The sequence below is a fragment of the Ctenopharyngodon idella genome, chromosome 1 (assembly GCF_019924925.1).
Source record: "Ctenopharyngodon idella isolate HZGC_01 chromosome 1, HZGC01, whole genome shotgun sequence".
NCBI classification, from domain to species: domain Eukaryota; kingdom Metazoa; phylum Chordata; class Actinopteri; order Cypriniformes; family Xenocyprididae; genus Ctenopharyngodon; species Ctenopharyngodon idella.
Genome location: NC_067220.1, coordinates 40,218,864 through 40,241,734, shown reverse-complemented (window position 1 = coordinate 40,241,734; position 22,871 = coordinate 40,218,864). Strand labels below are relative to the sequence as shown.

Genomic DNA, 22,871 nt, shown 5'->3' with positions numbered 1-22,871 from the left:
TTTATTTGTATGAAATGTAAATACACTTCTAATAATAATATCACATTTTAGTGGCTAGAGACGTTTAATAATTCTCTCACGCATTGTTAATTTGTATATTTGGAAGACAGAATCACACAAAACTTTGAAGAATTTGGCAACCTTTATTGTGTTATAATCCTATTCTTGTGCCATTATTGCACATGAACAAAACAGATCATTTTAATAGCATGTTTGTTGGCAAATGTACATTTATATGGCACCAAGCAACTCTTTTTAAAAATTAAATTCATTTTATTGTGAAACAAAATATAATGTTGTGATGATTGTACTTCACATATTTATTACATTTATTTTTACATTTGTGCTGTGCTAGAGCTACATTTCAATTCTGAATCGAACAATGGGGAAGAAAATTAAGTAACTCATCCAATATGATATCTAAGAGCAGTATACATGACAAGTTGATTTCAAGATTTTCAGATGCTGTTGTTGGAATTCAATCACATTTTAAGTCACAATGATTCAGTACAAAGATACAAAGGGAAGCTTGAGCAGGATGAAATATTTTGTGAATATAGTCTGAGGCCAAACATGGAGCTCTTAACACTGTTCAGTCCGATGAACATGATTAATCCAGCACGATAACTGAGCAAACAAAACAACAAAAGGTCAAAATCTTCCTTTTTGCACAAGCAGTTCAAACTGTGACAGGTATAAGGTCATATATTCAGCTAACATACAGAAAAGACATTACGAACAGTATTAAAACTGACTGAAGCATTTTTTTTTTCAGCTTTAAAAAAAGAAAAAAAAAAAAAAAGAGTTTGCACTAATCAGGAAAACAACAAGGAATAACTTTAAAGCCTTCACTGCAAATGACGACTTTTAGTCAATTTGAAAGGTGCACAAAGTTTGGTGATTGTATCATTATTATTCTCTTCAAAAATAAAGAAATAAAACTACTAAATACGGTCCCCACAGTTCTATCAACAGACAAGGCAAAGTCAAGGCGAAGCTAAATGGGGACATACAGGATCCAACATGTAACACCAAAAACAAGCATTTAGAGTAAAGATGATCCAAATACCAGTGTAAAAAGGCAACTTGCATCCCAGAACCTGGAAAACAGCAGCTGACAAGGCAAAACTCAAGAGCCTACCAATAAACAACCTCATCACCTACCCCATTACGATTAAACACAAAACGACATATCACGACACACTGCTCATTTATCAAGCTATTTGGATGCACCCATCCGTAGTGATCAGGGACAGAGAACGGAGAAAATCCTACAAAAAAATATGTAAAACTACCACCTCAAACACCTGTTAGTGCATCACGAGCTTGCAAGTAAAAACAAAAACATTATCATGGCACACGTTCTCTTGTAAATCATGTTCGCTCGTGTAATGAAGGGTTTTCAGCATTCTAATTGAGAGCCTTAAAAGGCACATTCACAGCCAGCAGAAATAAAACTCCGCCCACCGGACTTGTCAAATTCAGCAAGGGACAATCTCATTGGTGGAATTTTGGCGTCAGGCGAGTTTCATATCCTATTGCACATTTAATAAATTTGGTTAGAACTAAAAGGAAAAAAGTACACAATTAATTCATTTAACCCTTAATGCTCTTTAAAGTGGCCCTTCAAACACTCTATCTTCATTAGAGATGCTTCAGTGTTTTTTCATTTTGCTAAACTTCACTTTGACATCAATTACATGTATATGTGTTCGAAAAGCGCTTTGACATGCAAGTGACAGGCCTCTTAATTTTAACACTGGATCCTGTTTTTACAGTCTGTCAGCACACACACAGTCACACCACCTTCATTTGTTCATTCTACTGTCCCCAGCGCGTTCATTGCATTATCATTGGCATGTCCCTCGGTATGCGCAGGCACTCTCAGTTTGTCTCGTAGGAAGACAGCAGTGCAGCGTCGACGGGCTCCATACAGGAAGGGCAGGTGAAGGAGCGCATGAGCCAGGCGTCAATGCAGTCCACGTGATAGATGTGCATGCAGGGCAGGAACCGGATTGGGTCGCCGTACTCAAAGTCCATCATGCAGATCACACACCTGGGGGCAGATGTCAAACATTTTTACTTTTTTACAAACTAAATCAGTGTTCACACATATTTGGATGTTCCCTGGATACTAGGGGTGTAACGGTACACAAACACGACGGTTCGGTATGGCTTTGTTACAGCAAGGGGGAAAAAACTAAACACAAAATTGCTTCTTTCTTCTTCTTTTTTTATTAAACAGTGGTTTACTGAACAAATTGTGTCTCTCTGTTTAAATAAATTCAATTATAATTAACATTTTCTTAAGGATAAAAAAAATATGTATCTCAGCTAATGCTATAAACTATATACAGGGAGCCCTTACTTAAACATTACTATAACATTAAAGGTTACAATTAATAACAGAGCCCAAACTATTAAATTCAGTTGCTATTTATTTTTTAGATATAATAATCAACACTCAAATATCTTAAAAAACATAAGGAAGGTTTTGCATTAGCTTCTAAATCTAATATATATATTATATATATATATATAGATTATTTTTCTACTCTTAATTCATTTTTGAAATATAATCATTTCACGGTTACTGCCATAACTTGTTTCCATGACAAATTTATTTAAACATATATTTAGATATAATAATTAAGACATTACTAACAGGTAAAGTAAATATAATGAATATATAAGCTAATATAGTGCATATATTTAGTGAAATGCTCATCTAGAGTTCATTTCTCTAGTGAACTAACATGTTGCTGACACTAAATGACTTGCCTGAGGTAAATGTAATGCTACGTGAGATATTATTCTCAAGCTGTTTCCGCGGTTGAAACACTGGTTGAGAGATTACACGTAAACGTATCTATGCATAGATCGTCTGTTCTTCTTCTGCACTTTCTTCTGTTGTGCCAGCTAGACAACAGCGTTGCATTACCGTGCGCACCCCCTTCTGGATTGGAGTGCGGATCACCTGTGACTGACTGTATTCGTCATCTGACTGTATGCCCCGAACCGTGACGGTTCAGGACAAATACATGTACCGTTACACCCCTACTGGATACCACGCACTCTTTGATCTTCTTGTCGGAGGGTTCTGAGCCCGGGTCGAAGATCCCGCGGGGCAGGTGTTGGATGAGGCCGATGCGCTGAGCGATACGGACCTGCTCCTCCTCTGTCAGCTGAGTGGCCAAGCGCGTCTGACTGGGCGTGGGATGGTACACTGGCACCTGCACCCGCTCCTGGGGGTCACGAGAGCGTTTGAGCACATCGTTAATAAAGCCCATGTGTGGTTAAAGTGCACAGGAGGGCTTATTAGAAACAGGAGGAATGGATCGGGGACATGTCTTTGAGCATCATTCAAAGCATTGCAAACACTCTATAGTGTAACAAAAAAACGGAAATAGCATAAACATATTCATCGATGTTGTCCTGTGAATGCAGCCATTAGTAGATTCAGTCAAACCAAAAATTAATCAGACATTTTTGATATTTTTGATATATATTTTTACTAGTGGGTGCAGGACACTATAGTTCATTTATGTAAGTGAGGATAGCAAAATAAAGTAAACTGTGACATATTATTCACAAAAATTCTTCATACAGTGGACTACCAGTAAAATTGATAAAAATTTGGAACCAAAAATTATTCAGACACTTTGACCTGACCATGTTTTGCTTAAGTGTTATCTGACATAATTAAGATTCATTTTTTCTGGCACAGATTAACTCTGAGATCTTGTGACATTTTATTACCATTTTTTAAACTATAGTGAATAAACTGTATTAAATGAATGAAATGTTCAAAGTGTCTGAATAAATTTTGGTTTGACTGTATATCCATACTGTATGGGATGAATGTACTTTCTGCAAAACATCAGTTGAAGATTGAGTTGAACATTTCTTTTTTCATTGCCCTTCATCTCTCATTTTTTATCAAAATTGACATGATTTTTAAAAGCTTTAAATTCAGAACCTTGTGATATTTTTATTTTATTTACAAAATTGAATCAACCATTTAATTATTTTAGCAAAATTTTACATTCACAAGTCAGGGTTAACTGAAAAACTCACATGTAACACTGATCTTAAAGGTGACCTATTATGCAAAATTCACTTTTATAAGGTGTTTGAACACAGATGTGTGTCCACTGTGTGTGTAGACAACCTGCCTATAATGGTAAAAATCCACTTTCCTTTTTTATAATCCCCATAAATCATAAACACTCTCTCTAAACGAGCGGTTCCAGATTTCCTCCTACTGTTATATAAGAGTATAGTGAAGCCCCGCCCACGACTGCTGACAATCTGCCTTATTAGCTTAGCTCCTCCCCTGAGTAAGCTGTACACAGTCCGCCATTTTATCTCCTCGTCAGAGGATTTAACAGCAGCATTCAAGTAAGAAATGTATTCTTATTAAAGCTACTAAAGTTATTCAGTCAAGAGCAGTTTGTGATTTTCTGTTTTTCTTTTGTTGTTTGGTTCATATTAACAACATACACAGCAGTCGGTACTGTATATTACGCTGCTGTCAATTTAATACACAAATCTAATATACACATGTGATTTCTTTCCCTGCTGTTTACGTTCACAGACATAACCGACTGTGTTTGTGAACTTTGTGTGTATTTGACAGTTTAAGTGTGATAAGACGCGAAAGAGAAATCAGTTTAAAACTCACATCCCGTGTGCCATCTGACAGTCAGCTTTCTGGGCGAATGCTTCGGATGTGTGCGCTCAGAAAAAAACATATCAGAAGTTTAAACTTTTTATGGTTTTAAAACGCATGCAAATAATAAACTTCTTATGATGATGAAGAACTGCAATGTCACGTGAGTGTGGCCGCAATAAAGATGATAATCAAAATCAAACAGATTTTTGTTAGTTTTTGGCAGACTATCTGAGGTACAGGCTCCGCCCTCTTCTGAAAAGCGGGGAGGGAGCAGCAGCTAATTTGCATTTAAAGATACATGCACAAAAACAGCATGTTTTACCTTCCACTCAAAAATGGGCATTTACAACATGGTATGGTACAACAAACTTCACAGACACATTCTGGGGACACCAGAGACTAATATTAGCTGCATCTTGTAAAATGGAGCATAATAGGTCCCCTTTAAGATGTACTTTGAAACCCTTTTAAACATCAGAACACAAAACAAGAAACTTTTGAAAACAATAAAAAGTTTTTCAAATTCATGTAACTGCCAAAAAGCAAACTTTTTTGTTTGTTTGTTTTTTACATGTTCACTCTGAATCATTATTGTTTTTTTCTTTTCTTTTGTCTTGTTACAGTGTAGCAATTATACACTTAAATACTGAGTAAAATTAATTAATTAGCAACATGTACTTACTATAGGGTTGGGAATAGGTTTTGGTTTAGGGTTAGTTGCATGTAATTATGCATAATTTACTGTTATTACTACAATAAGTACATCTAATATATGTAACAAGGACATTAAAATAAAGTGTTACCTATTTTTGTTTTTAATTTTATATTTGAGTGTACTGAAGTAAATACCATTTTAAAAACTCTACAGTGTAAATTAATCATGTAAATGTCATAACAATTATGTTATGTCGCTAGTTTTGTAGTTATAAAGAAATGAGTATGCACTGTCAAGCAGGCTTTCAGAGGAAATGTTCTGGCCAAGCTCAGCCACTTTATTTAACTTCTTTAATTATATCCTAGGTATTTATATCCTAGAATGCCATAGTAGTACGAAAGCACCATGTCCAACACAACCTACTAAAAATGCGTATCTACTGTATGACCAACTGCTTTTCTTAAAACCCTGTCTACAGCAAACTTTTCCTGTTCCTGTAAATCAAGATCACATAGTCATTGCTATTACTACTACTACCATACATATACCAAACAGTCCGAGCTTGTCTGTAGTCTAGACTGTATTGTGAGCAGCTGAACGGCTGTCGGACAGTTACACACCTGGTAGGGTGGCGGAGGCTCTCCGGGCAGACTCGCTCCCTCGGACTCGTTCAGCAAGGACAGATCATCAGCGCCTTGAGAAGACAGACAGTTCCCCATTGAGCTGACCCTAAACGCACGACAAACCCTCCAAATTCACGTCTATGTAGCCTTTAAAAGACTCGTCAGGCTTCTCTTCTGTTCACGGACCGTCCTTTCTCCAGCCCGTTGTGTCTGATGTCTGTCTAGTATGTAGAAAAATAAACGCCTCGCCAGCCAACGGTCCGATTTTCACACACAAAAAAAGACGTTTTAAAAAACTGGACTCCAGGTAAACGTATATTTCCCGGTTGGTTTAATCCTTACGGGTGTGCCCGGCATGCATGACATATAATATGCATTTATTATGGCCTGTACAGGGCAATATTTTTAGGTAAGACCTCTTGACGACTCCATATCTCCTTTCATTGTTTACAAACTCTTGGACCGGAAGTGGGTTGATCTGTGGATTGTGGGTAATGTAGTTTTTGCACAGAAAACTGATATTGAAACAAAATATTTGGTAACATAAGAAAGCCTATTTCGCTTTTGTATATCTAACGATATTCGAGAAATACATTTAAGGAATCTTCATGACATATATGTCATGATATATCAAATATAGCCTTTATTATCGCATTCAAACTGTCATTCCCCTCATTTCCGAAGGATGTCAGTGTTGTCGGAACTCCTTCTTCAGCGCCGCCTCGCTCCAAACCACCACCGAAGAAAATGACGCAGCGCACTTGACATGCGTGTTTTTAGCTTGTTAGCTAGAGAGCTAAATTTCTAAACGCTTATTAACTGCCCCTCGCTTTCAAAATTAAACATTTCATTTGGATATAAAAGTGTATAAAGGTCCCGAATCAAGAAAAAAGAAGACGACAAAAGCAGAGCAGTCATGCAGATCACACTGAAGACTTTGCAGCAGCAGACCATTCAAATAGACATCGACGATGACCAGACGGTATTTATGCGTTCATTTACGCGCTTTTAAATACGTTAACAGCAAGTAAAAGTACTCTGAGTGCATGAGTATTCATGACAGCAGCGTATTTCGAGAGAAGAAAGATGTCAAGGGGTCAATTCAAGACGTTAGGAGTCATTGGGGATCAGCTAGGCGATAGATAAATACTTATGTGTGTAGGTAACATATATATCTGTATAGTGTGGTGTAAATACATGCAACTCGCCATAGATAGTTTGTCAGGTTTGTATTTTATAGTATAGTATAGAATTAAAGATTCATATATACATGTATAAATATGTTGTCATATCAATAATATTATGACAGAGGATGTTCGGTTGCTTAAAATACAGTGTATTCCTTTCCTTTGATGTAAATGTATGATTTGAACAATTATAATTATCGTTTTGCCTCAGGTGAAGGCACTGAAAGAGAAGATTGAGGCTGAGAAGGGCCGAGACAGTTTTCCCGTAGCAGGACAGAAGCTCATCTATGCCGGGAAAATCCTGCAAGATGACACGCCCATCAAGGAATACAAAATTGATGAGAAGAACTTTGTGGTAGTGATGGTGTCAAAGGTCAGATGTCAGAAATTGACCATCGGAATTGGAATTGATTCATGTAGTTTAAAAGATCAGACTAATTTTTTTTTTTTTTTCCTCCATCCAGACAAAAACAGCAGGACCCCCTGCCCCACCCTCAGAACCACCCAAATCTGTCGCTGCACCTTCCTCTTCCTCTTCCTCCTCCTCTCCTCCTCCTCCTCCTCCTCCGGCCCCTGCAGCCATCCCCATCCCCAGTGACGAGCGTTTAGACGACCCGCCTGCAACTGTCTCGCCTACACAGAGCCCCGACGAGTGAGACTTAACCATCATATCTCTCAGAAATTCTGTATTTTTCTATACTTGTAGATATATTTGCATGACTGGACACAACTGCTTTACATTATTTTCATGTGAGAGTGAAAATATGTGTCCTTAACAAGTTAATGAATTAGAAGTAATCTTAGATTTTGGTCCATGAAGTTCTAACCTGAAGAAAATAGTACATAAAGTACCTTGTTAAACTAATTAATTAACTGTATTATCCAAAAATAGATCTTACCACATGGTTATTTAATATATAAGTATATTAATATTTGAAATATATATTAGAATTCTTATATATATAATATGAATGAAAATGAATGAAAAATTCATTTTTTTTTTTTCTTTTTATTTTATATATACCACTAGTTAAAATGAAAGTTGGTATTAAACAGAAGTTGCGATAGACTTTTCTTGTCTATTGTGACATAAAACGGCTTCTCGAACAAGAACAAATGTAGGGCGGGACTTGGGGAATTTATTGAATGGTTGTGGTTTGCTATTGGTGGATCTCATGTGAGTGACAGGTTGCCCCGCCCTCACACCAGTAAACACATCATCAGAGAAAAGATGTCACTGCAAGAGGGAGGGGAAGATATTTTGATTAAAGATCATGAGGGCATATGAATTAAAAAAAAAATCAAGAATTGTCGATTTTGATTTCATGGTGACTTTAATGTTTGTCGCGGTGCATTAGTGCTATACAAACAGCACCCTCGATCATATAAAGTATTAATTATAATGTAAGTTTGTGTGTTTTGCAGTCGTACAGGTCAGGTGGCTGATGGGGAAGATGCATCTTCAACATTAGGTAATTAGAAAATCAAGCTGAGACCATTTCCTTTATCAGCTTTTTCTTTTTCTTTTTTTTCAAAATCTCATCTGGATGGTTATTTGCAGCAAATATGTAAGCGTTCATTAACAAACATACAGTTCAGAAATCCAAAGTCCTTATCTCTCAGATGTTCATGCATATGTGCTTTGCAGTGACAGGTCAAGAGTACGACGCCATGCTCACAAACATCATGTCTATGGGCTATGAGAGAGATAAAGTGGTGGCTGCGCTTAAGGCCAGTTATAACAACCCTCACCGTGCTGTGGAGTATCTGCTCAATGTGAGTGTGCCTTCCTTCTGCTCCTTCTTCCAAGTGCATTTATAATGCTGGTCACATGTTCTTATTTTTATCTTGTGTGTGTTTTTATGAACACTGCATGTTTGTGAATCTGAGTGTGTTGATGTGTGCTATTTCAGGGGATCCCTACTGTCCCAGTGCAGGAGACCCGTCCCGCTCCAGCCCAGCTGCCCACAGACACACAGCCCACTGAAGGTAACTCAGATACATGTGTTTCTTTCCAATGAGAGGAGCCGTCATTACAAAAAAATCTCACTCTGCACTTTTAAATGTTTGGGGGATTTTTTAAATGTTTTTGAAAGAAGTCTCTTATGCTTTAACTGTATTTGTTTGATCAAAAGTGCAGTACGAGACACTTCTTATCAATGGTGAAAACATCTTAATACAGGGTTTCTGTCTGTCTTTAAGTCTTAAAACGTTTTAATTCACCCTTACACAAATGAAGGCCTTAGAAAGGTTTTAAATCAGAGCAGAAATATTTTGTCCTGTTTTCCAATAAAAATATCTCAACATATTTAAATTAAGATACATTTATTTGAAATGTAAAATGAAGTCTTGGAAAAATGAACAAAATCAAAGGGTTAGTTCACCCAAAAATGAAAATTCTGTCATTGATTACTCACCCTTCATGTCGTTCCACACCCGTAAGATCTTTGTTAATCTTCAGAACACAAATTAAGATGTTTTTGATAAAATCCGATGGCTCAGTGAGGCCTGCATTGCCAGCAAGATAATTAACACTTTCAGATGCCCAGAAAGCTGCTAAAGACGTATTTAAAACAGTTCATGTGACTACAGTGGTTCAACCTTAATGTTATGAAGCGATGAGAATACTTTTTGTGCACCAAAAAAACAAAATAATGACTTTATTCAACAATATCTAGTGAAGGTCGATTTCAAAACACTGCTTCATGAAGCTTCAAAGCTTTACGAATCTTTTGTTTCGAATCAGTGGTTCAGAGCGTGTATCAAACTGTTATTTATTTATATATATAATTTTTTTTTTTTTTATATTCAATTTTAGTTAAAGATAGATTTCAGTTTCAGTTGATTATAATAACCGTCAGTATTCAATGAGTTCACGAGTGTTTGATGTTGCTTTAGGCGAGAACCCTCTGGAGTTCCTGCGCTCTCAGCCGCAGTTCCAGAGCATGAGGCAGGTGATCCAGCAGAACCCGTCCTTACTGCCGGCCCTCCTGCAGCAGCTGGGCCAGGAGAACCCCGAACTACTGCAGGTGATCACACTTCTCCAGTCAAGGATTCACAGAGTCTATTTGTGTCTTTTACTCACTATGTGATGATGTTTCACTGACGGCAGCAAATAAGCCAACATCAGGAGCTCTTCATCCAGATGTTGAACGCGCCGGTGGACGAGGGCGAAGCCGGAGAGGGGGCGGAGTTTGGAGATCTGGGTGCTATCGGTGACGAGGCAGCGCCCGGGAGTTACATCCAAGTGACGCAACAGGAGAAAGAAGCCATCGAGAGGGTGAGTGAACACCACGGAGCAGGACGTCTGGCCCTTCAGGGGTCCTTTACAATATTGAACCATTTTAATGTTTACTTATGGTGAGTTTGAATGCAGTTCTCCTGAAATAACCTTAATAGATTAGATATTAATTTCCACCCATTTCTGCAGCTTAGTTTGTAATGCGTCACACCAGTGTTATTTTAGTATCATTGAGATACTATTATAGTTTTTATTAATATTTTGAATAAGTTTTTTTTTATGGTGCAGTAAGCGATTTCTGAGAATCATTGTTGAACACTGTTGATATTTGAATCAACCCAAACTAACACACCCCTCCATTCATTGCTCCGCCTCCAAAATGTACAAACATGCAATGCAAGAGTGGATGTCGCTTTATCATAGCTGAAACAAACCAAAATAATGCTTCATGAAAAATAAAGCAAAAATGACAAAAAAACGAACGACAAGGAAGAACAAAAAATGAATGTACAGTACACAAGAATATACAAGCAAGAGTTGGTTGTTAGTCGCCAGCAGCACACACTCAAAACCAATGTTACTTACGTATGGAGCAGAAAGCACAAAGCAACCTCAGGCCTTCCTGCTTAGGCAGAGCTCAACATTAAGCTTTGTCATGTGCTTGTCCTTCGGACAAATAAATTGGTCATTCACTTGTCCGAGTAAAAAAATTGCTTGTACGGAAAAGTAGGATTTTTGTGTTATAAATATAATTTATTCTGAAGCAATATTCTCACCAGTGCTCTATCAGCTTTGACATATTTAAATCTGCATATTTACTGCATATTTTCCTAATTGTATTAAATGTGTGCTTCACCTTTCATTTTAAATTCTAAAATTTGATCAATAAATTCAATTAGAATAATAAGACACTTATAGGGCTGTTACTAGTCAAATTAAATAATTTACACTGAAAAATTACAACTGCATTTAAAAATGTTTCGTTTCGTTTAAAACACTGAATCATTCAGTAATGTTCCTGTGAGATGTGCTATGGTTCTGCTGTGATCTTTGTTTGGAACTATTTTCACTGTCGAAACAGAACAAAAACAGTCAATATTGTGTCTAAAATGTAAATGATTTAATTTTAACTACTTGTTTATTGAACTGTTGTATGAAATCAGTGTCACATTTTCAATCGTGATGGTATTCAGGAAGACAGCACTCTTGGTCGTGTGATGTTGCTTAACTGTATATGTTATAAATATAAAAACTCCACATTTTGAATTTTTACTGCAGTATGTTAACTGAGTTTCTTTGCGTGTGCTGTTCTCATTTGTTTTGATTTGTCTGCGTTTCAACAGCACAAACTTGTTACCGTCAGTACATTATAGTACATACATTATATATTATTATCCACTATTGATTGCCACTTACACTAAATTAAATAATAAAATCAGAATCATTATCGTGTTTTGGTGATTCCCTAGTTATTTTTTGTTATTGATGTTTTAATCAGGCTGCTTGTCCGATCGGGCAAGTAAAAATCTTTCACTTGCCCCTTCAAAAAATCCACTTGTTCTGGACAAGCAGACAAGCGTTAATGTCGAGCCCTGCACTTAGGTCTCTCCAGCGCTGGAAAGCTTTTCTAATATTAACATGGGTCCTAAAGCTCTTGCCTGATCATAACCCTTCTTTTTCCAGTAATATTCCTCTGAGCTTTTCTTTTTTTGTAATGTCTCTCAGCCATCTCTCTTTCTACTGTCTTTCTTCCAATGTCCTTCTTGCTCACTCTCTCTCCTCCTCCATCATGTGTGGACACGCCACCTACTGCTGATTGGCTCACTCTCTCTTAGAATGATTTCTGAAGGATCATGTGACACTGAAGACTGGAGTAATGATGCTGAAAATTCAGCTTTGATCACATATATATTCCAATAGAAAATACTTATTAATAATTAAATTGTAATAATATTTCACAGTGTTACTGTTTTTACTGTATTTTTGTACATGCAGCCTGCAAATTCTTTGAAATGTTTTTTTTTTTTTTTCATAATTATTCTAAAATTTTGTTCCCCTAGTATAGTTTTTTTAATTTGTATTTCAGTTCTAATTTTATTTTAGGACATCAACTTAAACTAAATAAAAATGAGAATTGTGTCCCTGCCTAGCTGAACTGAAACAGTTAACATTTGTTTTACTTCAAGTAACAAAAAAAAATTTTTTAGTTATCTATAATAACCCTGTGTCGTACAGTTGGGAAGTGAATCTAACCTGTGTGTTTTTCTCTTTCAGTTAAAAGCTCTGGGGTTTTCAGAAGCTCTGGTGGTCCAGGCGTACTTCGCCTGCGAGAAGAACGAGAACCTGGCCGCCAACTTCCTGCTCAATCAGAATTTCGAGGACGAATGAGAGTCGTGGAGAGCCCGCGTGCCCCTTCCCCCGCCACCACACAAGCACTGCATTTCTTTGCGTTTACAAGTCAAGGGGAGACTGGCAGACTGGCTGGGGATGGGGCGGATGCAATCACACGGTGAACAAATTCCAATGGAATTGATGGCATTTGGGTTGAATGCACTCTAGCATGTTGAAGGGGTGTGTATGCGTGTTCCCTTAGGGAATATTTGACTAAATCAGCATCAATTGAAAGTAAACGCTCTCATAGTAGTATTATGGGCTCTGAGGAGGTTAGAGATAGGCATATGCATTTGCTTGTTTGTTTTTAGTCGGAAAAAAAGGACTAATAATATGTCTAATGGAGGATTTTATATATTTCTCTAAATTCCAGAGCTATTTCTGTATTTCTCCCAGCACACACCTCTGATGAATGTGATAACATCATTAAAATATATGAAACAAGTAGAGCAACCGATAGCATTTCAATAACATTCTCAGCAACACAAGTGACCTGAATTGATGCTGTTTTGTAAATGAATCCATATCGTGTGGAATATCATAATCTGAGTGATTAATGTACACGTATGGAGGATGTCATGAAATACAAGACTGTCCTAATACAAAATTTGTTTGTCTTATTTAAAGTCAACATGAAATGAGTTGCAAACTCTTTTACTGATGCATTTGCAAGTTACTACAAAAATGTAAAATGGGTCTCAGGATAAACAAGCTGAAAAATTAGGGATTTGTTCCTCGTCTGACATTTCAAGGTATTTTGATGAAAGATTGCACTTTTTTTTAATTTTTTTTTTTTATTTAAAATACCATACATTTACAAATCTTGCATAAGACCAAGAATGTGATTTAAGAATGTAAATCAAGTCAATTTCATGTTGACTTTAAAAGCTTCTTATTTAAACTTAAATGTCACGAGTATAAATAAGGATCATTTTCCATAGACGTTAGATCTGCTTATATTTTCTTGTATAACATGAGAGGACCAACCTGTACCTTTATACAGCAACAAAGGTTTTTTAGCACGCTAAAGCTCGCTGCATTTCAGAAGCAAAAAGCATAGACCTGTTCCAGCACGAAGATACTTTGCGCTGCCAGATTTTTAAGTCCTGTCAAAAAGAGATTTTCTTGAAGCACATCAGTGTAAAGCTGACAGTGGGTTTTTTTGTTCATGTATTTGAAGTCAAGTCTTGTAACGTTCACCTCTTACAGCAGGATCAGCAGACGGAAAGAGCCTTCGGCTGCAATTCACCATTGTATTCGATCACAGTGCAGAAATGCTCCTTTATAATGTAGTAGCCAAACTGCCAGACAACACTTTTGTTTACTTATCAGCAGGCCTACATGAAATCTGACTCTGAGAATGGCTTTAAAAATGGTAAAATTTGTTCAGTGCAACAGAGTATTATGCTTTTATTGCAGATTCCATGTGGGCCTGTTTATTAGTAATTGATAGTTTGATTTACTATACCTTTAACTCTTTTGGGATCAATAAAATCTTATTGCAAAGAACAGTCTTATAGAGTGCTGGTGATTTCTCATAAAACAAACCAATACCAGGATCTTTGTACAGTCAAGAACATCATTTATTCAATCAGGTGCTGCTCTTTACAAACGTTTTAGTTTTTTATAATGGAAAAGAATCTGTAAATAACACATGCAGATTGCCAAGGGCTCCGGGGACAGAGAGCACTGGATCAGAGACGCTGGCTGAACTACTGTACCTAAAAAAACAAGCAAATCAAAAACACATCGGCAGTAGACACACAATCCGGTTAGATATTTAAATATGCATGCGGCTACATGTGCATGAGTGAATCGGGGCAGATTCTGAATAAATAAATGCAACTAATAATCCTGACACATGCCAGTATGGATGGAGGGATGATCGATAATACTGATTTCGGTGCTACTGACTCTTAAGGAGACAATTGGGTAACTTAACACTAATCACTTGAACATGGTGTGCATGAAAAAGAAAATCAATATACAAGAATTAATTTAAATATTCATGATGGATTAGTTTAATTTAGATGACACTCGCATCTCAATGGCAGTTGCTCAAATGGCTCATGCAACCCTGAATTAAGGCCTGTTCACACCAAGAACGACAACTATATTAGCATCCACACCAACACACAATAACGTTCTGGGACCAGTTGTTCAAAACGTTTAATGTGGATCAGAATGATCTGGATTAGGAAATCCCATGTTTTGCTATTCAGGTTAAGGTAATCCATCTTACTTTTATGCTGGTTTTTCAAAGCAAAATTGGTTTGGATCACCCTGATCCAGATACACACTTTTTCAGATTACCAAATCTGGATTACTTGTGCTGTACGGAGCCCCTAAAGGGACATGGTGATAGAAAGAATATAAGGTGGGGGAAAAAAACAAAACATTTCAATGCTGTTGCATTCTCTCAGAAAAGTTACGCATAATGTTCACCCAAGAAACTTTGTTAAAAATCAAATATTTTGTTTGATATTTGCAGCTGTTTGGGGATTATTTTATGGTACCAAAAACGCTTTTTTACTTAACAGTAGGCTACCGAAAGGTTAAATATGTAGCCTAATGTCTACTTCTAATTTATTACTTTATCAAGAGCAAAATAAAAAATGTGTGTGTATATTACATGATAAAAATGTTGTATTTTTTGACCGGTTTTAAAGTTTTATTACATTTTTGTTCCTGAAATCCACCCTTTTGATGGGATCAGTATAATCCAGATTTTTTGGAACAAAGGTGTCCCAATCTTAAACTGATGATTTTATCCAGATCAAAACCAAGATTGGATTTTGTGAATCCTTTTTTCCTCTTGAACAACCCATTTTTAAGATTTGGTCCAATCTGATAGCCGAAATCAGCATACTTTTGAACAACTGGCCCGTTTATTAAAGCATGAGCTGCAGTTTTTGATTTTTAAAGCAGGATGGAATCTGATTGGCTGTCAATGTTATCGTTAATTAGCTGGAAAGAAGTTCTGAAAGTGATTCCAACGATAACATTCCTCTGTCGTTGTAGTGTGGGCTCCACTATTCTCATATAAGAAGAATGATTATTAAAACTTTATAATTATCAATAATGATAAATGGTTATCGTCCTTGGCCTTTATGCATCTTTTATGCTATTTCCTCCAAAAATTCACTGCTGAAAAATCTACTATAATGATTAATATGTTGCACAGCTGCTTTTGAACTTATAGCTGGAATTGAACATCAACCTGTCTGTTTCTAGGCCATTGACAATGAAGCTGCCGCCACATCTGGATCAACACTATAGAATGCATGGCGTGTTACTCTTAGTGCATCATGTCTCCTGATTAAATCCGTGCATAAGGTGCAAATCATCAGTCAAGTTCTTTAAGCAGCTAGTCTCAAACAACCACTAAAAAGGTGCTTTAATTACGCATGCGACAGTTTTTATGAATAAAACTGAAATAAATAGAAGACAAACAAGCATGACAGAGCTGTTGTGCATCCCCTGGTCCAGTGCTCTCCACCTACAGCCAAAAAAGACCGCACTGCTTCCCAAGACATGCCGTTACTGCTGGTCTCAGATGTAGGAAGGGTCAGCGGGACAGTCCCGGGTCAGTTTCTACTCAGAGCCCACTGCGTTTGACCGAAGGGAGAGATGTGTATGATATAAACATGTGAAGCTTACAGACAGGGATATAACATTAGAGTTTACAACATCTTGCTCAAGAGAAAAAGAGGTTCAACATTTTTTTTCCAACTCTTTCATCAAAGAAGGGAGAGGGAGGAAAGATAAGGATAGACATCTACAGTGCCAAGAGCGAGAGACCGATAAAGACAGAGGTACGGAGAGAAAGGGACCCAATTTTTTTGTCTTTTTAACTTTTTTTTCCATCATTGTACAATAAAAAGAACGAAATCACATCCATTTTCGTGTAGTACTATATACTGTGTATACTGCTTGAGAAAGCTCAGAAGAAGGAAAGACGGGTGTTCATCATTTACAAGATGGTGTCTGTGAACAAAAGGCACTTTGAATGGGACAACCTTTAAATGCTCACCTATACACTACAGCACGAACACTATGGGAGCTCATTTACATACAGGAAGTGTTTCCAGGACGATATGGGGCGGCCGTGGCGCGTTTCTGCCTCTCGTCTTGAACCACGTGTGCTCTAAACTATGACTGACAAAACCCTACTCACGTTTACATCGACACAATCTCACCTAAATGAATCCGAGATTTGGAGCGAATATGAACAGATTGCTTGTGACGAACCCTCTAATGTATTCTAAGTCTTGACACTTAATAATGGCCATTCCTCCAACCAAAACATGCTTTTCTGCATTTTCATCTGGTGTTTTGGTGCGTTCAAGTCCTCCTGGGAAGTTCGTTTTTACAAGTTGTGAAGTTGTAATTATGACGTCAGGTGCATTCAAATCACTTTGGGTGGAGCATGATGCCGTTGTACCTTCTTTATAAAAAACACAGCAAGGTTGTATTAATGCTGCCTTCATGTGCTATCGGAAATGTCCTACTTCCCACTTCTGAAGTCGTGATTACGAGCTTGTGGCATTCAAGTGCTTTGTTTTCGGAAAGAATATTAATCATGGAGGATACCAAGTATATTCTTGGGGAAGTCTTATTAAAGCCAAAATGTATTGAAGATATTTAATTTTGAATAAAGTGTAGCATCCCAATCGACAACCATAAACATTCACTGCACTATCTAGATAGTCAGCTTGCAATTTCAGTCAAATACAGGCTATTTTCGCCGTGTATAAAACACACAATATCCTTCAAATGATTAATCATATATGTGATTAACATGGCTGAACACCATTACTGATAATCGTCATTTTGGCTGCGTGAGATTCTCCAGCTTTGTTGTTGTTGAGTAACCGAAGTGTGAGCTGTTAAAGCTCCACCCTCTTCTGGAAAGTGGGCCAGGAGCAGCAGCTGATTAGCATTTAAAGGGACACACACAAAATCGGCGTGTTTTTCCTCACGCAAATAGGGGCAAATTTGCCAAGCTATAATAAATGATCTGTGGGGTATTTTGAGCTGAAATTTCACAGACACATTCTGGGGACACCAGAGACTTATATTACATCTTGTGAAAGGGGCATTATAAGTCCCCTTTAAAGTTTAAGACCCGCCCAACTCGGAAACTCAGGTATCCAAATTATCTCTAAGTTTCCCAATAATAAATATGACTTGAGAAGGCATTCATGTTTAATCTCCGACTAGGAAACTCATATTTATGATAATTCAGATAGCATGTGAAGGCAGCATTAACTATTTCTACAAAATGACGAATAAAGAATGTGCCTCAGGTGTGTTTTTGATTTTTATTCAAATCATGAAGGTGCTGTGAACTGAATCATTATATATTATTGTGTAATTGTGCAATACTATCGTATCTTGTATGTGCAACTTAGCTAGCCAAATACAGACAGTGCATCGATTGTTTGCTCCATGTTTTCCACTTATAAAGACTCATAAATACGATCTTCCCGACATAACTTGAATGCACCATTAATCTGGACATTTGAAGGAGAAAGAAGGGGCACTGCTTTCTTAAAGGTTGTAGTAAAATGCCTTTTGTCAGAACCGATATATATATATATATAAAAATCTGAACCCCCCTCAGTGAATACAAAAGAGAAGAAGAGAGAAACAGAGGTTCGTAAAACTTGTCTCATCAGAAACAGTCGTTCTAGTGTGGTAATATTCGCTTATGAGTAACAGAAGCACCGGTATTTTCTTTTCTTTCTTTTTTCGTCATAATACATTTGCTTTTGTAAAATCGTTCCTTCAGCCCCACCCCTAAAATAGTTTAAAAACAAAAGCTTACAAATAAAACATTAAAAAAGATAAATGAAAAGTAAAAATGAAATTCCCCAACGCTTACAAAGACTGGGATTCTTTTTGTGGCCCTCATGTTTAGAGTCCAGGAGCTTGCAGACTTCAACTTTTTTTTTTTTTTGTCTTTTTTCACTTGCTTCACTTTCTTAAAAATCTGAAGACAAACACAGATATCTACCCAACACATTGCACACGGCTCAGTCCACATATAGCTTTTTTTCTCTCAATAATAACACTTTTCAACAGAAAATTGAAAAATTGGTTTCTGTTCTGAAGGTGTGTTTGTGTCCGTTTTTGATCTATCCGCACTGACCTGATTGGACACCTGCGCTTCTGAAGAGGTGATCTGATGTTTGTGGGTTTAATATGTTTGGACGTTTTTTTCCGATGACCTCACTGACTCGGGTTTAAGATCAAAAAATAACTAGACTGCCATAGAGCTAATTTCACAGCGGAAGAACTATACATATGTCCATATATATATACACAGTATGATTACGATATGTTCTGGATAACATATATCTATAAATATGATGTTTGCAGTTGCTCATATGTTGTTTGCTAAGCCCATGATACATATTGTACATATTTTCTGTAGCTTATACATGAAGTGAAGACCCTGAATTGCATGTAAAGGGGACACCGAGGCACTTTGATGTGTTTCAAGTGGATGATGAAATCGTCAGCTCTCAGCCAATCAGAGTCCCTGACATGTGATTGACAGCCAGGCAGTCCAGTTATTTAGTGAGGTCAGTGGTTTCGAGTGTTTGTATTGAAAATGACATTTTCTGTTTTGAGTTCATCTAAAACTTAAATACAATGTACATTTGCATACTGTAAAATCGTGTTTGATAGAGGGGTTTGGGTTTAAAGGTTTCCCTTTGTCCTTTAATGATGTGGGTGTGTGTCATAGTGCAATGTTTGTGCATGTATGTACCACTGTGCTGATAGGCTAAATGAAATGGCAGCCATACGCAGATTGTCTTGTGAGTCAGGCTGAACCGGTGAACTGAAACAAAAAAACTTGTGTTGTGGAGAAAAAAGTGAGAGTTACATTATGAACAAACTGTAAAGTGATGGAGATTGTGATTGGTAGGAAGGGCAGAGCACTGTCGACATAATAGCGACCCCAAACATCTGGTTAATGGAGCTCGAAGAGGGAAACTAGAGATTGTCCATTTGTTCTTAACCTGTTATTCTAAAAACAAAAACACTTTGGAAAGCACAATTCCACATGCGGTCTGATCTGCCGGAGCAGGAGCGGCTACGTTATGCAAACTAAAATCGCGCAAAAACCAGAAAACAAACACAAGTGAAAGGGTGAATGTCACAAAAAAATGTCCAAGTCTCATTTCACCACTGAAATTTTTAATTAATTAAAAATTAATAGAGAAAATTAAGCCTATTTTTGGGTTATTGAGATTTTTTGCACTGACAACAGTTTAGCACATTTTTACGGAGACCCACACATGACATGCAGGAAAAAAAAGTAGATTGTGCGCACGATTTACTATTTAGTTCCCTTGATTTACTAAATTTACTTGATTTACTAAATTTACGCACAATTTACTACTTCGTTCACTCGATTTATTAAATTTACACATGATTTACTAATTCATTCCCTTGATTTATTAAATTTACTTGATTTACTAAATTTACGCACGATTTACTAATTCGTTCCCTCGATTTGCAAAATCGTGTGCACGATCTACTATTTCTTTCCCTCGATTTATTAAATTTACACATGATTTACTAATTTGTTCCCTCAATTTACTAAATTTACGCACAATTTACTATTTCGTTCCCTCGATTTACTAAATTTACGCTCGATTTACTAATTTGTTCCCTTGAATTATAAATCATTCTCATGATAACCTACAATTTTTTTCCTGCATGTGTTGTGCGGGGCTCCGTACATTTTCATCCATAAGCAAACAAACTGTAATCATTATTTAATAAATAAAAATAATAATAATAAATGTTTTGCATTACAACACGGTAATGAGAATTAGATTTTTTTGCATTATGGTGATGAGAATTGTTTTTTTGTTTTTTTTGGGGGGGTGGCTTAATTATCATGAAAATAATTTTACATTAAAATTATACTTATTATTTATTCATTAAATAAGCTTTTCATCAAATCATAATTTTTTTAATTTTTTTTATTATATATATATATATTATTTCATATTTTTTTCATTTGGTTTCGGGGGAAAATATGATCTGGAAAGGTTTTGTGACATCCACCAAAAAATGTACTGCAAAACCAAACTCAAAGTAAAGAAGATGAAGCCCTTGTGTTCAGGGCCGACTGTAAGATACTGATGCACAACCACTCAGATTGATCGATGGTAGTATAGAGGTCAGCGATGGATGCGCCAAAACCCTCTAGTTCATTCGAATCAATTTAATGACTCAAATCACTGGCCTTTTATTTCATAAACACTACAAAATGAAAAATTATCTTTGAGTCACAAGCTTGACATTAAGGTCACTCGTGCTTGACCCTTCCCACTCCTGTGATCAGCGGTCTATATGATGCTGTGATGTGTGTCTCAGTGTAGTGCAGTGTGTTTGTGTTCTATTGCTCTGCTGGTACTCATCTGTGTGTGTTTTACCTTAGACACATGTAGCCTGACTCCACATCGCAAATCTAAGGCCAAAGCATCTGTCATCCCTTATCATTAATCATATAGTGCATATGTTTAGGTGAATTGCACACGGTTAGTGTTATCTGTTGTCTCGCTCACAGTCTATTGCTTGTCAACGGGTAAACAGCGAGAGGATGTCGAGTTCACACTGCACTGGAGGCCGTCACCAAGATCAGCAAATCTGGAGCCAATCAGAGGGCTCCCGCCGAGTCTCTCCATCCAATCACACGCGTCCGTGATTGACATCATCCAGGTTCCATTTCCATTTCAAATGTCCCTTTTCGATGAGTTCAACTTCCAAATAGAGTTCTGACTGGGAAGAGATGGATTTTCCTCACCATGGCGCATGACAGGCGGATGTATGAACAAATTAAAAAAAGGTCATCGGGATTGGTCAATGAGCTGGATGCCTCAGGAACACGACAAAGGCGTCGAGAGCTGGTTCGTCATTGCTTTGGATGGTTTGGATGGTTCTCCGAGCTCTCCAGACTGGCAGGGTAATGCTGAAGTTTTCCAGATTTGCCAGGTTTTTGGGAATTGTGTGTGTATTTGTGTGTGTGTGTTTGTGTGTGAGTGAGACTTTACAGGGGGGCATGTGGGAAAGTTCCATACTTAGCTTCGTGACTCCACTTCCAGTTTTCATTGTGGATTTTTGTCTGTGTTCATGAAAAGTCTTGTCAAAGGAACCATGACTGTAAGAAAAGGAAAACAAAAAATAAAAATTCAACAGAAACAAACTAAATAAACTTTAGTTCAGTTCCACATTCCTGTCTAATAGCTGAGATTTCTAACCAATTCATCTTAAAAGAGTAGTTCACTTAAAAAAGAAAATGTTAATTTTACTCACACTCATGTCATTCAAAACCCAGGACTTTTTTGCTTCCGTGGAACATATTGAGACAAATTTTGTTTGCTGTTACAAGTGTGCAATATCTGAATATACATAGACTGAAGTGCAGGGTTTTCAGCAGAGAGTTATCAGTAAATAATGACTTAAAGGTGATTAACGTTCAAAATTTTGGGGTCAGTAATTTTTTTCTAAAGACATTAATATTTTTATTCAGCAAGGAAGCATCAAATTGATCAAAAGTGACAAAAACATTTATATTGTTACAAAAGATTTCGGTAACACTATGTACAGTATATGGCATTATGAAGGTATTCATAATGTATGTTATAATGCATTATTATCTTTTCATAAATAATTTTAATCAGTGTTGAATGCATTATAATATTTGCAGATTCCTTGTGACATCTAAAATTGGTTGCTTGTCATGTATTTTAATGCATTATACTTTCTAAAGGCGTAACACAAGTGTTACAATATATTATAACTGTGGTTACAATTATTCATAAAACCATTCAATGCATTATAAGCTGCATTACCAGGCATAAAATACTTTTATAATGCATTATATATAAAGGCTTTAAGTAGTGTTACCAAGATTTCTATTTAAAATAAGTGTTCTTTTGAACTTTCCATTCATTAAAGAATCATGAAAAAAAGAGTTTCCACAGAAATGTTAAGAAGCACAACTGTTTTCAACATTGATAATAATCAGAAATGTTTCTTGATCATCAAATCATCATATCAGAATGATTTCTGA

The 22,871-nt window shown here is 36.7% G+C and overlaps 3 protein-coding genes across 19 annotated transcripts in view; 1 reads left to right on the top strand and 2 right to left on the bottom strand.

Moving 5' to 3' along the window:
* Window positions 1–123: 123 nt before the first annotated feature.
* On the bottom strand, window positions 124–6,435 carry rnf11a (ring finger protein 11a). Its single transcript, XM_051907165.1, has 3 exons — window positions 5,951–6,435; window positions 3,076–3,245; window positions 124–2,056 (listed from the first exon to the last, which is right to left on the bottom strand). Exons 1-3 carry the CDS (start codon window positions 6,047–6,049, stop codon window positions 1,885–1,887), a joined length of 441 nt encoding a protein of 146 aa, XP_051763125.1. The 5' UTR covers window positions 6,050–6,435; the 3' UTR covers window positions 124–1,884.
* A 240-nt stretch (window positions 6,436–6,675) lies between these two features.
* Window positions 6,676–14,283, top strand: rad23aa (RAD23 homolog A, nucleotide excision repair protein a). The gene is made up of 9 exons (XM_051907162.1): window positions 6,676–6,935; window positions 7,352–7,513; window positions 7,605–7,792; window positions 8,566–8,612; window positions 8,789–8,916; window positions 9,054–9,129; window positions 10,039–10,169; window positions 10,253–10,420; window positions 12,656–14,283. Exons 1-9 carry the CDS (start codon window positions 6,870–6,872, stop codon window positions 12,767–12,769), a joined length of 1,080 nt encoding a protein of 359 aa, XP_051763122.1. The 5' UTR covers window positions 6,676–6,869; the 3' UTR covers window positions 12,770–14,283.
* Window positions 14,284–14,331: 48 nt separating this feature from the next.
* LOC127519453 (nuclear factor 1 X-type-like) overlaps window positions 14,332–22,871 on the bottom strand; it is a 117,589-nt gene continuing 109,049 nt past the window's right edge. For all 17 annotated transcript variants that reach the window (XM_051907149.1, XM_051907160.1, XM_051907157.1 and 14 more), the window contains one exon: window positions 14,332–21,956. In XM_051907149.1, the coding sequence (XP_051763109.1) occupies window positions 21,942–21,956 (15 nt within the window). In that variant the 3' untranslated portion in view covers window positions 14,332–21,941. The remainder of the gene's footprint in view (window positions 21,957–22,871) is intronic.